General features: G+C 46.5%; 1 protein-coding gene across 2 annotated transcripts in view; it reads left to right on the forward strand.

The window, feature by feature from the left end:
* Nucleotides 1–443: 443 nt before the first annotated feature.
* Nucleotides 444–17,892, forward strand: part of Adgre1 (adhesion G protein-coupled receptor E1) — an 83,434-nt gene continuing 65,985 nt past the window's right edge. The window contains exon 1 of one of the 2 annotated variants that reach the window (XM_042267282.2): nucleotides 444–538. Coding sequence is in view for 1 of the 2 variants with exons in the window: in XM_015989466.3 (XP_015844952.2) it covers nucleotides 12,875–12,905 (31 nt within the window). In the remaining variant the exon portion in view is untranslated. Of the gene's footprint in view, nucleotides 539–12,775; nucleotides 12,906–17,892 lie in introns of those variants that run through there. The other variant, XM_015989466.3, reaches the window with a different exon arrangement.

The following is a 17,892-nucleotide window of genomic DNA, read 5'->3' on the forward strand; positions in this document are numbered from 1 at the left end:
CCTGAGATACAGTTTCCAGGTTGCTGTTGAATGAATCACACTGCTTACAGATTCTTTAACCAACTATGTGCCTTCTTGGATAAAGTGTCAGAGTTCTTGTAATAATCCATCAGAAACAGCAATAATCCTTTCACTGTGAACTATTGTTTTGTTATTATATCTGTAGACTTCTTCTCTGTCTACAGATTTCCTTGAATCCTGTTCAGTGGTTTCTGGATGTTGTCACACTTCTTCTCCAAAGCACAGAGTCTCTCTGTCCAGCTGTTTATTAGCTGGGAAAGTTCCTGGGAGTGGGTTTCCTCCATTGTCTTCATTTAGGTTTCCACAAAGCTTCTGCGATTGAACAAGGAAGAAACTGTATTTTCTTGGGGTTCAGGTAGATTACAATACACCGAGAAAACCATGCATTTCTCTTTTTTTAATCTTCTATCTTTTCAGCCATTGCCAATGAAGCCCGGAAAATATGCTGCAGTTGCCTATTGATGTTCAAGATGGAAACCGCACCAGGGTTTAAGATGGTCTTCAGGGAATCGAGAAGGTCAGTCACAAGTTCTTTCCCAACTTGGTAAGGTTCAGCAGTCGCTTTTCCTTGTGTCCTGGTTGTCCAGAATGGACAGCATGCTTACTGTCAGCAGCCAAGGCAAGGGCAGTTCTTTGCTCAACAGGCCATTGTCTATTTGTTTGTTTGTTTGTTTGTTTATTTATTTATTTTGCCAAGAAGAAGACAAACTCCATATGGAGTTTCTTTGATGCCCAACATCCTCTCAGTGCTGCCAGGAGATGTGTCTCACTGTCCAAGAAAAGTCTAAGTTCTTAAAGCATTTTAAATGCCATGTTCTGTAGGTCTTTGAAGTGTTTGAAGAGTGCCTGTCTATCTGAAATATGTCTCTGTACGACCTTGAAAACATACCTAACATGACCATAAGCTTGCTAATATAGATGACTATTAATCTGTATTTCTTAATTATATATTACATTATAAAATGAGCTGCATAAACATAATACCCTACACAAGAGTAGAAATATACATACAGTATAATAAAATTAACTTTAAATTTATATCAATAAACTAAAATCCATACTGATGTAAAATACATAAGATTAACAGTTGTTTTTTTCGATAAAAGTAGATTTTTCCCATCATTTTTGTATCATATCCCCCTTTCTTCTTTTAGAAAGAGATTGACTATGACCAATAACAATTTGTAACCAAACCCCCTAAACAAAAACAGACATCTGTAATCCAGTTTTTGGGAATATGGGCATAGTATTTTAGGCTGCTTCCTGCTGATTGGGGGCACTGGCAATTTTACAGGAATCCTGAGATAATTTAGAATTATAGTTAAATCTTGGCTGTAGTAGTCTGTGAGGGTGCATCATCACAGTTGCCTTGCAGCTGTTTTGGATGTTGGATCATCTGGGCCATGACTGTCATCAGAGACCTTTCAAAGGATCTTGGTTAATCAAACCATATTAGCCTGGAAGCAATCCAAAGGTTCTTATCTTCTGTGGAAACAAAAGCAGAACCCTTTTTTCAAAGCAACACATCCTTAGACTCAAAATTTGAAGTCAAGATACCTTTAAAATATATATGTTGGGTTAACTTAGCAGCTCCCACAATCAAATGTCTCTCTGCAGTTAAAAATCCCAAAGACAACACAATGATATACAGTATACAGACTCTCTGTGCATTTTCCATTCTTATGTGGCTTTTTTTTACTCTATTTCTTTTTTAAGGACTTTATCCTTTTTCTTTTCTCTCTCAAGTCTTTGTATATTTTTAAACACACTGTAAGCTGTTTAGAGTTTTTTTCCCATTTGAATCCATTTTATTGTGTATCTGTAATCCTTTTCTGATCAGGAGAGTTTTTAAACTGCTAAGCTGCATTGGCTAGGACCAAAGTGTGGCTTTGGTGGCTGGCTCTGCCCCACTCAGCTTTTCAACATGGTGCAGGCACCAACCAGTCATGAGTCACACTTACCTCCCCAGTTCTGGGAAGCAGTATTAAGTAGTGTACAGCTGTGTTTTTAAGCCCGAGGCTGTGCTCTCAAGCCTACAAGCATTGGCAGGGGTTGGGAGAAGCCTCTCTGTACTGCAGCCTGTGGGAGAGACTTCAGGAGTTCACCATGCCCCTTAGCTCATGGTGGCTGGGGGACAGCTCCATTTTGTAGGCAGCTGTTGGGAGATGTGTCTCTGTGCTGCTGCTGGCATGAGACTTTGAGACCAGGAAGCCCAGCGTGGCTCCATTTCTGTGCGTTAAGAATCCTTTTTAAGCTTTATCAGGTCTATGTGGATCAATGCCCAATGGTGACCCAGAAGTAGCTCTCATAGTCCTGAAAGGTGCTGTACTGGCTGCTGAGTGATGTCAGTGGTCCTACCCAGCTGTGAATCCTATATGCAAGACTGACCTTACCAGCAAGACGTCCCCACTTACACAGTAGTGGCTATATTGTTATGGGGTAACCAAATGCTCGCTGGTTGGTTCTCAGGTCCACTCCACAGGAGGAAACCTATGCCTGGTACTGTAAATCCATCAGAAATCCAAGGCGGGGGAAGTCATAGGCCATCAGGGGGACTGAACATTGTTGCTTGGTTAACTTGACCCAGGATCAAGCTACCTTCTAAATATTTACATTTATGACTTCAGACAAATGCTACTCTGGGATTTGACCTGAAAAGTCTCTTGCAAATGGTGGCAAATGTAGAGACTCATGGTTTCACAGGGTGCTGAGAATAAGTGACAGATGAGTGCTCACCTCTGTGTGACCCTTCTAAGGGTCAAGGAACACTGTTAAGAGGGGGGCAGGAGAATGTAAGAGTTGTACATTAGGGAGAAAGGCGGAGAAGTGTCACCTTCAAGGGGAAGAGACAGTCACTTCAACCATGAACCCACAGCAGCTGTAGATGCACACAGTGGGTCTGCACAAGAACAGGCCAGATGGGGGAGGGGCTCAGGATCTCATCCCTCACTGCTGAACTATTTGTTGACAGATTTGGAAAGGAAGGAGTCGTTGTCTTTGTTGTATACCCACTGATGGCCCCAACAAGCTCCATCACATAACTCCAATCCAGAGGGGCCCTGGTCAAGCTAAGCTTTCATAAAACAAACCTAAAAATTGGGAGTCTGGGAAAGGGACAGGTAGGGGTGGGGTGGAATCATGAATGGAAAGGAATAGGAGGGGGAAGAGAGTACTAATCAGAATGCAATTTTCATGCATATTAAATTGTCAAATAACAGAATTAATCAATAAAAACGTGTAAAAGGTGAAGTTCAGAAAGGTGAGTCGTCACCCGTGGACACCTTGAGACTGTCAAGAATTGAGATTTGATGACACTTCTTGGTGCCATATCTTATTGGCCAGAGTGCCTGGAGCATTTCTTATGCCAGGCTATGTTCCAGGCATGTAAGCACCAGGAGGAGGTCAAGCTTATTGTATCTCTCTGTGCTGGAGAATCAAAGCTCAGCCCTTGGGCAGCTGTCCAGGGCCTCTACCCCAGAATCACAACTATTGCTCTGGTGTCCTACCATTAAATAACCCAGTTTCCACATGTGAGTGCTGGGATATGATTTGACTCTCCAGCTGTCTGGGGTTGTGTTCATCTCTCAGGGCATCTAAGGAACAAACTCATGAGCTGGTGAGATGTTGTTTCATGGGTAAAGGCACTTGTTACCAAGACTGATGGTCTGAGCTCTGTCTCCAGGACTTACACAGTAGGAGAGAACAGATTCCTGCAGGCTGCCTCCTGACCTCCACATGCATGCTGTGGCACATGCACCCTGGTCTCACATGCAACAAAGAAGTCTGCCCGGCTGCTCCTTTTGCCTCCCTCCCAGGTGGAATAAGCTATATGATCACAGTAGCTTTTTTTTTTTTTGGTTTTTTGAGACAGGGTTTCTCTGTGTAGCTTTGTGCCTCTCCTGGAACTCACTTGGTAGCCCAGGCTGGCCTCGAACTCACAGAGATCCACCTGGCTCTGCCTCCCAAGTGCTGGGATTAAAGGCATGCACCACCACCGCCCGGCCACAGTAGCTTTTTAATATGACATTTTAGTAGTTCTTTGAGAATTCGTCACAATGTACTTTGGTGATGCACATCCTTCTACTCTCTAAACCCTCCCAGATCGACTCCTTCCCAGCTTCATGTCCACCAAGTCTTATAGTGTTGTCCATGCACTCCTGGGTGTGGGGTCAGCCTGCGAGCCCCCTAGAGAACACAGACTCTCATTTCTGCAGAAGCCACCAACTGCTGTCAATCAGGAGTGGGGCTCGTGAACCCCTCCCTCATGCTGGAAGGCTGACTGGCTTGATCTGGTGCAGGTAACCACAGCTGCTGTGGGCTCAGGAGTAATGGGGTCCTGTCATGTCTGGAAGACGCTCTCTGCTCCAGTCCTTCCAACTTCTGGCTCTCACAGTTTTTGGGGCCCTTCTTCTGCGACGGTCCTTGAGTTTTGAGGAGGTGACCTGATATTGTAACAGGGCACCAGACCTTAGTAGGTCCTGAGACCTTAGCCCAACTGACTCCATGATGGAAGTGCCATTCAGGCTGTAAACCTCAGCAGTAGATGACACCACTGTCCAAAAATAAAAACAAAGGCCTAATCCTTCCAAGTCCATATTTATTGGAAGTCTCTAAATGTACTGACCATGCTTTTTAGTTCGTAGTTCTGCTTCTGGTTAATGGTTCTTGTTAACAGAATCATCTCAGCCCAGAACATGGTTTTTGTACTTAAAAGCTCATCCTGAGAAAGGCTTGGGGTTATACTGGGATCCCAAACACTCAGTGTAGTCCCAGGCTGACTAATAAAGACATTCTATTGGTTTAAACCCATGTCCCAGCAGTCTTTACTGGTGAATACCCACAGCATTTCTGGGGGTCCCATGAAGATCCCAGAGGCCAGACCTTGAGGTGCCAGGGGTCTCATAGCCCCTTGGAGTGAGACAGGGTGCAACAGTCAGAGGACTCTCAGGGGTGTCCAACTTGAGATGCCCCAGGTCCCCAGGGCTGCCTTTGACAGATCGCTGCCTGACACTTCAGAGGGGTCTGACACCTCTACCCCCAAAAGGAAACAAATTAGAAAGTTGCCTGGTCTGTCACCTCCAGAGGTGCCTTCTGTTTGGACACATAGGAGAAGTCAGACATGGATGCTGAGCCAGTGTCCAAGGACCATGTGACACATCACTGAACCCCTCTGTTCGTGTGTGTGTGTGTGTGTGTGTGTGTGTGTGTGTGTGTGTGTGTGATGACCACCTCTAGTTGTTTTTACTGTGTTTCTGTGTGTGCATGTGTGTCCTTGTGTGTCTTTCTATGTGTTTCTGTCACTTTTGTTTCCTGGTATTGACCAGTGTCTTTCTCTTGTGTGAGACCTCTCCCTTACCCTGCCTAAGACCTTTGCCTTCTCCTGTTGCCAAATCCTTTTCGCTTTGCTGGGTCACCCAGAGAAGCCCCAAAACCATCCTCTCTGTGGCAGTAACACTTGCTTGTTTTATTGCTTGACTGCTGCTCACGGTCAAGGTTGGTCCCTGTGTGGGGGTGGGGAGGGGCCAGAGCCCTAGTTTAGGCCGCAACCCCCTGCCCTCTGAGCAGAATGTGCACAGGGAGGAGGAAATAGTCCCCCAGGTGAACCTTCTTTCCTCTGCTCTGAGCCTGCTCTAAGCAGCCCTCTGGAAGAGGAAAAGTTCCCCTGGGCTGAGCCTGAAGGAAAAGAGAAAGTTCCCTTCCTTTCTCTCTCATGATTTATGTCTTCTTTTCAGTCAATGATCTGGATAATTGGAACACTCAAAACCTACCATTCTCTGGAAAAAAAAAAAAGAGAGAAACAAAACAAAACAACCCACCAACAAGAACAAAAATGCCCTGGGCTGGGCAGGGGATCACTGCCAGACAATGTATCTTGGACAAAACGGGTTTTCCTTTCTGTCCAACACTGACCAAGGAGACTTGAAACAATTATTGCTAGGTCCTTTTTAAAAGGATTAAGGAGAGCTGCTAAAAAGATTTCCTTTGCACCAAGTCAGCACCAGATATTAGAAAAAAGTTATAAAAATCAGAAAAATTTAAAGGTATAAGTAGGCCACAGTTGCTGGAGGTAGCTCAAAAGGTGTTTAACAACAGAGAACTAATTGGGACAAGATCCTTTGCATAAACTGAAAGCCACCATCACCTTCTCTGATGCTGAGATGCAGTTAGATTTACAGACAACATCTCCTAGATGAAAGTTCTGTCTCCAATCAAAGGATACAGTGGATTATCTCTCAGATTGGCATTAAAGATTCCCAGGGGGATGGGAAGAAACCAGCCTCCCAGGACGGGTCAAACACCAAGTTCCTATAATTGTTCAACCAACTAGTTCAGCTACCCTCACCAAGATTTAACAATACACAGTGTCCCTGGAGTAAAAAGGGAAATTGCCTGGTTTGAAGAGATAGGCATCCTGGTGACTTGTCAATCAGAGTATACCTCTCCTGCCCATGAAGAAACCTGGGCCCTGATTTTTCATGAGTCCAATTCTTTCAGAGAAACAGGTGTGCACTGTCTTGGACCTAAAACGTGCATTCTTCAGCCTCCCATTGGCAGAGGTGAGTCAACCCATCTTTGATCTTAAATGGACAGATCCAAATGAAGGTTATAGTGGGAAACATTTCTGGACCAAGTTACCCCAAAGATTAAAAAAATTCTCCAACCCTGTTTGATGAGACACTAAATGATGATCTCCTGACCTTCCATGAGAGGTTTCCCAGGAAAGTAGATTATAAAAGGCCACCGATGGACTGCTGCAAGAGTTACAGACCTTGGCCTATAGAACGTGAGCCAAGAAAACTCAACTTGTACACCAGAGGCTACCTATGCTGCCTACCAGCTGAGGGAGGCAAAGGAGCCTGTCTCAGAATAGCAATGCTGCCATCCTTCAGATCTCAACTCAAAGACTAAGAGACAGGTTCAAGAGCTCCTGGGTGCAGCTGGATATTGATGCCTCTGGGTACCAGTGTTTCTGGAATGGCAAGGCCTCTGTACATCAACACAAAGGGGGCCCTGAGCCCCTAATGTGGACTGAGACTAAAAACACCTGTGCCTTCTGCTCCAGCCCTAGCACATCCAGATGTGCCCAAACCTTTTTATCTGTTTGCCCATAAAATGAAAGACAAAAGAGGTTTTAACGCAAACTTTGGGGCCTTGGAAATGCCCTGTCCAAATGATTGGACCCTGTCCAAGAGCTGTGGTGGCTGCTGCCAGTCTATGAAAACAAACAAACAAACAAACAAACAAACAAACAAACAAACAAACAAACAAACAAACAAAGTTAGCTCTGGGTCAGGATCTTATAGTCATAGCGACCCATGATGCAGTTGAGGTCCTCCTCCTCCTCCGAGCACCACAACACTGGTGGTCTAACACCTGTGTGACCCAGTATCAGACTCTACTCCGGGACCACCCTCCAGTCCAGTTTGGGAAACTCAGCACCACCAATCCCGCCACCCTCTTGCCCGGTGATGATCTGTCATGATTTGAAAGATGGAACCAGGTATGTAGGAGTCACAATAGTTACTTTAACGGAAGTTATTGGGGCCCATGCCAGGTACCTCAGCCCAGAGAGCAGAAATGATAGATCTGACCTAGGGTCTCAGGTGGGGAAAAGGAAAGTCCTCCACCATACACATGAACAGTCACTATGTTTATACTGTCAGGCATGTCCACAGTATGATCTACTGAGAAAGAGGCTTCTCACTGGGAAAAAGGACATTGAAAAATCTTGGCTCTTCTAGAAGCTATTTGGCTTTCCCTATAAGTTGCTGTCCTCCACTGCTGGGTTCTGAGTTGGCTGCCCAACAAAAGACCCTAAGACCCATGGGGCCTATTGATATTCCTACGACATACCATGACCCATGATTGCCTGAGACTCCATGGTAAAGAAGAAAGGCACAGCTCAATCGCTCAGGTTTCTGGAGGACACAGAGGGAAGGTCATAGGTCATTCTCTCAGAAACAATTGGCAGGACTGTTGGTAACTAACTTTCACCAGGCTACTCATCTGAGGTTCGCAAAGCTTTCTGAGTTTTTAAGAAAAAGGTATGTTATACCTAGACTGCACAGCCTAACAATGGATGTCTCAGTCAGATGCCAGGTTTGTGCTCAAATAAATCCAAAACAGAGAGCTCTTACCCAGAAATTCATCCAAATGAGAGAGCAAGACCCCCAAGAACTCTTGGAAAATGACTTCACCAAGATCCACCCTGCCCAGGGAGGATTGCTAGTTTTCATAGATACCTTTTCCAGGCAAGTAAAAGTGTTTCCCCACCCAGAATAAAAGCTCCTCTGGGAACTGGTCCCCTGATTTGGCCTCCCCCTAGCAAGGGGGTCCAACAATGGTCTGGATTTTGTAGCCATTTAATTCAACTAATTGATAAATATATATATTTTTTGTGACAGGGTTTCTCTGTGTAGCTTTGGAGCCTGTCCTGGATCTCGCTCTGTAGACCGGCTGGCCTCGAACTCATAGAGATCTGCCTGGCTCTGCCTCCCGAGTGCTGGGATTAAAGGTGTGCACCACCACTGCCTGGCTTAATTGGTAAATCTTTACACATGGATTGAAAACTTCACTGTGCTCATAGACCTCAGTGTTCTGGGCAGGTAAAAAGAATAAACAGGACATTAAAAGGAACTCTAACAAAACCCTCATTAGCAAAATAAATGGTCCTTAGGACCAACTACACCTCTTTAGAGCAGGATGAGTCCACAATTTGACTCGTTCAGTAAGACCAGTGGGGAATGTAACAGGCCCAGACCTTAGCACTGACTCCATGATGGAAGTGCCAATCAGGCCGTAAACATAGACAACTCCACATGCCAAAAAAAAAAAAAAAAAAAAAAAAAAAAAAAAAAAAAAACAAAGGCCGAATCCTTCAAAGTTCATATAGTTCTGGGAAAGTCTCTAAATGACTAACCTTGCTTTTTGCCTTCTGTAGTTATGCTTCTGGCTAACTGCTCTTGTTAACGGAAGTATGTCAACCAATCCATGAAAAAGGCTCGGGGCTACCCTGGGACATCGAACACCCAGTGTAGTTGCCAGCCAGTTAATAAACTTTCTTGTGCTGATATTGTGTTCCCCAAAATATTGTGCACCCTAATAAACTTATCTAGGGTCAGAGAACAGAACAGCCACTAGATATAGAGGCCAGAAAATGGTGGCACACACACCTTTAATCCTATCACTTGGGAGGCAGAGATCCATCCAGATCTCTGTGAGTTTAAAGCCACACTGGAAATAGCTAGACATGGTAACAAGAGCCTTTAATCCCAGGAGGTGGTGTCAGAAAGCAGAAAGGCATATAAGGCATGAAAACCAGGAACTAGAGCTGGTTAAGCTTTTGGGCTTTTAGCAGCAGTTCAGCTGAGATTCATTCTGGACGAGGACTCAGAGTCTTCCAGTCTGAAGAAACAGAATCAGCTGAGGAATTGGTGAGGTGAGGAAGCTGTGGCTTGTTCTGTCTCTCTGATCTTCCAGTGTTCACCCCAATAACTGGCACTGGCTTTGATTTTATTAATAAGACTATTTAAGATTCATGCTACACTTTCTGTTGGTTTAAACCCATGTCTGAGCAGTCTTCTCTGGCAAATACCCAATAACACTTGTGGCTGATCACTCTGCTGACACTTTCTCTGCACTTTGACTGCTGTGTTAACCGCTGTGCACTATACAAATGCACTTCTCTGATGAGGCCTGAGAGCTGCCAGTCATGATGGTGTCACCAGTGAGAACTCCCTATCACACAAGCAGGTTGATATTACTGAAACTTTCAAGTAATAATCACATCAGATTAAAACATGTTTCTTAGGAGATACTGTGATTAATGATGAGTCTCATTATGATGTAGTTTGAGCATATTCACACCCCTTGTTTCGAACACATCTCTCCTGCTTATTCCAGCTAATCCCCTCCTCTTCCTATGAGTCCTCCTCCTCTTCCCACCAAGTCCCCCTTCTATTTTCATGCCTTCTTTGGTGACCTAGTGAATTTCATTGGGGTTGCTGGCATTTGAGTGGGTATGGGATTGGACACCTTACCGGTGGCCACACAACTTAACAAGAATATCTCTCTTTCTTCCACCAACCATTAATTGCCAATATAACCTCTGAGAGGGGCGTTCTGAGCACTCCCCGAAGCTACCACTAACTGAGTGCATCTAGATTCTCAGGAAGGGGTGGTTGAGTCTTGAGAGCTCTCCCCCCAGCCCATATTGATGGGTTCAGTTCCGCACAGTTCTTGCCCATGTGACCACAGCTTCTGTGAGTTTGTAAATGTTATTGCCACACCATGCCTGAAATACAGCGATGCACAGCACTCCACCCCATCCTGAAACTCCCACTTTCTTTCCACTCCTTCTTCCATGACACTCCCTGAACCTTGGGGGTGTGATGCTGATGTCCTCTTTAGGGCTGAGTGAGCATCTGATAGTCAGTTACTCCCTGTGATCTGTTATGAGCATCTACATTGCCTAATGAAAAAAAAAACTCCTCAGGATGTCAGAGTTCTGACCCAGAGCAAAAGGAGAGATTTTGCAGTTCACAGAGCAAAGGAAGTGTACAAACAACAACAACAATACAAAAAAAAACAACAAAAACCCCCAAGCCAACCAACTAACCATCCAACCATCCAACCTACCAACCAACCAACCAACCAACCAACCAACCAACCAACCAACCAACCAACCAACCAAAAAGCCTCCATAAATTGAGTGTTCACTCCAAGAGCTAGACCCTGAACTTGCATTTCTTTGGTAGTTTGTATCTAACGCTGCTCTTGTTTGATCATACCTGTGATCCTTAACTGACCAGTACACACTAGCCTGATGTCCCACAGGATGTTTTATTTGTGATGGAACTGTGTCAACTGGAACCAACCACCTGCTTGTGGGGCCCAGGTTCAGAGTGTTGTCGTGCTGGAACCCTCAATAGCAAACTGCACTGGATGACTAACAGCAGTGGAAACATCGACACCCCTCAGGAGCACTCTGGGGAGTGTGCTCTCTGATGTCCTGGACAAACTAGAGTCATCTGAGCGGAGGGACCCTCAACTGAGAAAATGCCTTAATAAGATCTGGCTGTAGGGCATTTTCTTATATAGTAATTGATGGGGAGGCCCAGCTCACTGTGGGTGGTGCCATCCCTGGGCTGGTGATCCTGGATTTTATAAGAAAGCAGCCTGAGCAAGCCATGAGGAGCAGGCTGGTAAGCAGCACCCTCCATGGCCTCTGCATCAGCTCCTGCCTTCCGATTCCTGCCCTGCTTGAGTTCCTGTCCTGACTTCCTATGATGATGAACAGTGACATGCAAGTGTAAGCCAAATAAACTGTTTCCTCCCCAGCTTGCTTTGGTCATGGTGTTTCCTTGCAGCAGTGATGACCCTGAGTAAGATGGATGCTTTCATAAGCTCTGCCTCGCAGAGAGCACTCATTCTTGGCTCTTTACTTTCCTTTTCTCACTGACCCCAAATTGGTCTATTGTTGGGTCATCTTTCTGACAAGCTACTTTGACCAGGATCTTTGTGTTAGAGCCTACAACTAGGGGACCCCAGCCACCACATGACTTGGCTTCTGCATTTCTGAGGTGGTGTTTGCACACATGTTGGGGGCTGGGGTTGGACTGGAGTGGTTGCTATGGAGGGGCAATCAAAGTATGGTAGTGTGTTTGTGTGTGTGTGGTGTGCTGTGTGTGTAGTGTGGTGTGTATGTGTGTGTTGTGTTGTGTGTGTACTATGGTGTGATTTGTGTGTGTCACGTGTGTGTGTGGTGTGGTGTGTGTGGTGTGGTATGTGTGTGGTGTGGTGAGGTATATGGTCTCTGTGTGTGTGTGGTGTGCTGTGTGTGGTGTGTGTGGTGTGATGTATGGTGTGGCGTGGTGTGGTATGTGTGTGGGATGGTGTGGTGAGGTATACGGTCTGTGTGTGTGTGGTACATATGTGTGTGTGTGTGGTGTGCTGTGTGTGTAGTGTGGTGTGTATGTGTGTGTTGTGTTGTGTGTGTACTATGGTGTGATTTGTGTGTGTCACGTGTGTGTGTGGTGTGGTGTGTGTGGTGTGGTATGTGTGTGGTGTGGTGAGGTATATGGTCTCTGTGTGTGTGTGATGTGCTGTGTGTGGTGTGTGTGGTGTGATGTATGGTGTGGTGTGGTGTGGTATGTGTGTGGGATGGTGTGGTGAGGTATATGGTCTGTGTGTGTGTGGTACATATGTGTGTGTGTTTGTGGTGTAGGGTGTGTGGTATATGTGGTGTGTGATGTGATGTATGGTGTGGTATGTGGTTTGTGTGGTATGATGTAGAGTGTGGTGTGGTATGTGTGTGGTGTGGTGTGGTGAGGTGTATGGTCTGTGTGTGTGTGTAGTGTGATGTGTGGTGTGTGTATTCTATGAGGTTGACATAATGACAGAATAGAATTTTCTCGGCAGCAAGCCCATGGACCACGGTGCCTGAGGCTGTGAGGGTGGCTTTGAGCTCCTGAAAGCTGAGATGTGCTTCTCTGTGGGCAGCACATGTGGTCTCACTCGGTTGGTGCAATGGAAGGAGGGGACAAGGGATGGGAGATAAATGGTGGTGCTGAAAAAAAGAAGGGGAGGAGCGAGATGGTGAGAGATGGCAGAGGAGGGAGAGGAGGACAACAGGAGGTCAGGGAGGAGGAGAGGGAGAAGTGTGTGCACCAGGCAGATGTAAGGGAGAAATTAGGGGATTGCCGGGCTGTCCACTCTGATGGTGGTAACTCAGCAGAAAGTTGCTGGGGCTCTGTCTGGCTGCGTTGAGCAACCCTGGCTCCACCCCTTCCCTTCTTCACAAAGCAAGCTTTTAAAGGGAAGGCTCTCTTCATTGAATGACTGCCACAGTACGATGTGGGGCTTCTGGCTGCTCCTCTTCTGGGGTGAGTGTCAAGTTGAATGGGGCCGGGGAGGGATTGGTGAGGGCTGGAAATGGATGCCAGGGAGAAGGCTCAGCCTTGGAAGGGTCTGGCCCATAGGCTGTTGTCTCAGGTCTGTTGTACACAGCAAAGCCCTACCTTGGGCGACATTTGACAAGATTCCTTGACTCAGGGAAGCCCATCCACCAGGGTAGATCTTCCTGGGGCTGTTCATTTGGTATGTGTGTGTTTGTGAGCCATCTCAGTTCTAGCCAGAATGCAGCACCGAGTAAACACCTGGGGTTCCTGTGTGTGCATCCAGGTCCCCCAGGACGGTGCAAGGGCAACAGAAACCCACACAGCAATGGCAACTGTTCCTTTACCATTGCACAGCACTTCATCTTCGCAAAGCCCTTATCAGCCTTATCTTGCAGAGCAGAACCAGAGCCTTGAAGGAGGTGACTTGCTGGGCTTGAGCAATAGCCCAGTGTGTAAAATGCCTGCTGTGCAGACTGAAGATCTGAGTTGTTGTTTCGAGACAGGGTTTCTCTGTGTCGTTTTGGTGCCTGTCCTGGAACTCGCTCTGGAGACCGGACTGGCCTTGAACTCACGGAGATCTACCTGCCTTTCTTTGCCTCCTGATTAAAGGCGTGCGCCACCACTGCTGGGGAAGTAGAGACCTGGTTCTTGATGGTCAGCCAGTCTAGCCTACTTGGTGGACTCCAGGCCAGTGAGAGAACCTGTCTCTAAACAATTAAGGTGGATGGCACCTGAGAGAAGATGTGTGAGGTCACACACACACACACACACACACACACACACACACACACACACACACACACACACCACATGCAATGCACACACACAACACATATACATACTCACAAATACAAAAAGAAATACTTTGGACAAGACTTAGCTAATGAGGGGCGGAACTAGAATGTAAAATCGGTCCAGCTCTGGTCTTGTTCAAGATGGGTAAAAATTCCAGGCGAGTGCGAATTCTTTGAGAAACTGGGCTGTGGCTGAGTTTGTGCAGTGGGGAGTCAGGGAAGACACGTCCTGTACTGGGACCAGACCAGGGGTGGTGAGGGGGCTGCAGCGTCCCTTACTGGCTCCTGCTGCTTTCGTTTCAGGCACCAGGGTGTCTCACTGTGTGATCTTCCACTTCCCTGGTTTTCTTGCATGTTTGCAAGATTTTTTTTTGTTTTAAATTTAAAGATGGGAGATAGAGATTTCCTGTTTTAGAGATGAGAGAAACTGAGTCATGGAGAGTTGAAATAACTTTTCTCAGTGCATAAAGTGTTATTGGTGAAGACATAATTAAAAACCACCCAACATATTAAGAAAATGTGTGTATGTGTATGTGCATGTGCACATGTGTGTGCCCACACATGACCCTAGAGGTCAGAAGACAACTTCAGGTGTTGGTTCATGCCTTTTACCTGCCAAGAAAGAGTCTCCTCTGTACCCGAGTCTAGAAGGCTCTTGGGCCTCTGTGGATTGTGTGGTTTCTGCCTCGAATTTTGCTGTAGGCATGCTGCTATTATAGACATGCAAGAGGGGTAAACTTACCTGCTTTCTGAAAATCTGAAATCAGCTCCTTGTGCTTGCACGGTCAGTGTTCTACCCACTGTCTGGGTGGGCATCTGTCTAGTCAAATGTCTCACAGCTCTCTGTATTGATTATCTGTCTGTCTATTTCTGTATACATGTGTGTATATGTATGGATCTACCATCTATCTATCTATCTATCTATCTATCTATCTATCTATCTATCTATCTATCTATCTATCTATCTATCATCTATCCATCCATCATCTACCTATCTAGTCTACCATCTATCAATCTCTCTCTCTCACCTACCTATCTCTCTCTATATATCTATCATATATCTATTTTCATAGCATCCATAAAGCCGTGGGCTTCTTCCTCAGCACTGCATGAGCTGTGTTGGTACACACTTTCAGTCTCAGACAGGTAGATACTAAATATAGAGAGACATTAGGCTAGACAGACGCCCATCCAGGGAGGCAGAGGGAGGAGGATGAAAGGCTGAAGGTAATCTTCAGCTACATAGTGAGTTTGAGACCAGCCAAGAAAAAAAGACCTATGACAATGATTACTCTGATGGCGTTGATAATGATAGTGATGAGGCATGGAGATGATCACAGTAATTGCACAGATGGTGATGATGGTGACCACACAGGTGGTGGTGATGGTGACCACACAGGTGGTGGTGATGGTGACCACACAGGTGGTGATGATGGTGACCACACAGGTGGTGGTGATGGTGACCACACAGGTGGTGGTGATGGTGACCACACAGGTGGTGATGATGGTGACCACACAGGTGGTGATGATGGTGACCACACAGGTAGTGGTGATGATGACCATACAGGTGGTGATGATGGTGACCACACAGGTGGTGGTGATGGTGACCACACAGGTGGTGATGATGGTGACCACACAGGTGGTGGTGATGGTGACCACACAGGTGGTGGTGATGGTGACCACACAGGTGGTGGTGATGGTGACCACACAGGTGGTGGTGATGGTGACCACACAGGTGGTGGTGATGGTGACCACACAGGTGGTGGTGATGGTGACCACACATGTGGTGGTGATGGTGACCACACAGATAATGATGATGATGGTGGTGATGATGATGGTGATGGTGGTGGTGGTGGTAGTGATGGTGATAGTGGTGGTGGTGGTGATGGTGGTGATGATGGTGGTGGTGGTGATGGTGGTGATGGTGGTGGTGGTGATGATGATGGTGATGATGGTGATGGTGGTGATGATGAAGGTGATGGTGGTGATGGTGATGGTGGTGATGGTGATGGTGGTGGTGGTGATGATGGTGGTGGTGATGATGATGGTGATGGTGGTGGTGGTGGTGATGGTGATAGTGGTGGTCGTGATGGTGGTGATGATGGTGGTGATGGTGATGATGGTGATGGTGATGATGGTGGTGGTGATGATGGTTATGGTGATAATGATGGTGGTGATGGTGGTGGTGGTGGTGATGATGGTGGTGGTGATGATGTGGTGATGGTGGTGATGGTGATGGTGGTGATGGTGATGGTGATGGTGGTGGTGGTGGTGATGATGGTGGTGATGGTGATGGTGGTGGTGGTGATGGTGATGGTGGTGGTGGTGATGATGTGGTGGTGGTAATGATGTGGTGATGATGATGGTGATGGTGGTGGTGGTGGTGTTGGTGGTGGTAATGATGTGGTGATGATGATGGTGATGGTGGTGGTGGTGGTGGTGGTGGTGGTGGTGGTGGTGGTAATGATGTGGTGATGATGATGGTGATGGTGGTGGTGGTGGTGGTGGTGGTGGTGATGGTGGTGGTGATGATGGTGATGATGGTGGTGATGATGATGACTACACAAATAGTGATGGTAATGTTGGTGACTTGACAGGTGGTGATGGTGGTGGTGACCACACAAACTGTGAGACAACTTAAAGGAAGATTTTGTCTCACAGTCTGTGATGGTGGGGTCTGCCCTGTTGGGGAAGGCTTGGCAGAGTTCATGGTTGGGTTGTGGGGCTGAGCTGCTTTCTTCTTGATAGACTATGAAGCAGAGAGTTAGGAAGTGGGACTGGAACACAAATCTTCAGCCACTTTCCAAGGCCTCACCTCTAAACCTCCCCCAACAGCTCCACCATCTGGTGACCAAGTGGTTAAACACGGTTTTGTAGGTTAAATGTCACCTCGAGGCACAGCAAACGGTAGCCTTCATGTTTATATATAGTACGTGAACGTGTCTTATATACAAAAGAACAGTTGAGGCTCCCTCTTCTCAGATGACTCTAGCTTGAGTCGAGTTGACATAAGACTAGCCAGGGACACATACACAAGCGTGTGTGTGTGTGTGTGTGTGTGTGTGTGTGTGTGTGTGTGTGCACATCAGTGCAGGTGCCCATGGGGGCTAGAGGTGTCGGGTTCCCCTAGACCCAGAGTTACAGGCACAGCCCTTCTCCTATCCTCCTTCTCTCTCCTTCCTCCCTTGTCCTCCTCCTTCTCCCCCACTCCTCCTCACTCCTTCTCATCCTCATCCTCCTCTTCTTCCTCTTCTGCTTCTCCTCTCGTCAATTGGGAAAATACCTCTGTAAGATTGGGCTGCAGGCCAGCCTGTAGGGCACTTTCCTAACTAGTGATTGATGCAGGAGCATCCAGCCCACTGTGGGTGGTGCCATCCCTGGCCTAGTGGTCCTGGGTTTTATAAAAAAAAAAAGCAGGCTGAGCAGGCCATGGGGAGAAAGCCAGTGAGCAGCACCCTCCATGACAGCTCCTGCCTCTAGGTTCCTGCCCTGTGTGAGTTCCTGACTTGCTTCAATGATGAACAGTGATATGGAAGTGTAAGCCAAAGGAATCTTTTCCTTCCCAACTTGCCTTTTGGTCATGGTGTTTCATCACAGAAATAGTAACCTTAACTAAGAAAATACATACTCTTAAAATTAACCACCCTGCTCTCCCATGAAATTTCAATCCCACAGTGATCAGTCTGATCCTATGAGACATAGAAGTTGGTTCTGTGCCCCATCTTCTGCATTAGTTCCTGAGCTAGAGTTGGGTGTTGGGGAGGGCTGGAGTGAAGCTGTATCTTCTGATTGCACTTCAGGATTTACAGCAGCTGCAGCCACCTGCACAGGGGTCAAGTCAGTCAGCACCCTAGTCTGGCTCCATCCCCAGCTAAGGATCTACCGAGAGTTGATGGCTGCCTGGAGAAGAGTCCGCTTGCTTTGGGGATGCCCCGGAAGGCTGCCTGTGCTCTAGTGGATGGCCCTGTGCCCACATGCAACTAGAAAGCACTTGTTAGATCCAGTGGATTACTTTTTAACTAGAGAGTGGTCACAGAGAGCAAGGAGAGGTCTGAGAGTTTTAAAGTAGTATGGGGTGCATATGATCAAAATTATTGCATATATGTATGAAATCCTCAAAGAATAAATTAAAATATAATTAAATAAATGAATGTAATGGTATTTTAAGTTGGTCCTTG

This window comes from Peromyscus maniculatus, chromosome 22, assembly GCF_049852395.1.
Source record: "Peromyscus maniculatus bairdii isolate BWxNUB_F1_BW_parent chromosome 22, HU_Pman_BW_mat_3.1, whole genome shotgun sequence".
NCBI classification, from domain to species: Eukaryota; Metazoa; Chordata; class Mammalia; order Rodentia; family Cricetidae; genus Peromyscus; species Peromyscus maniculatus.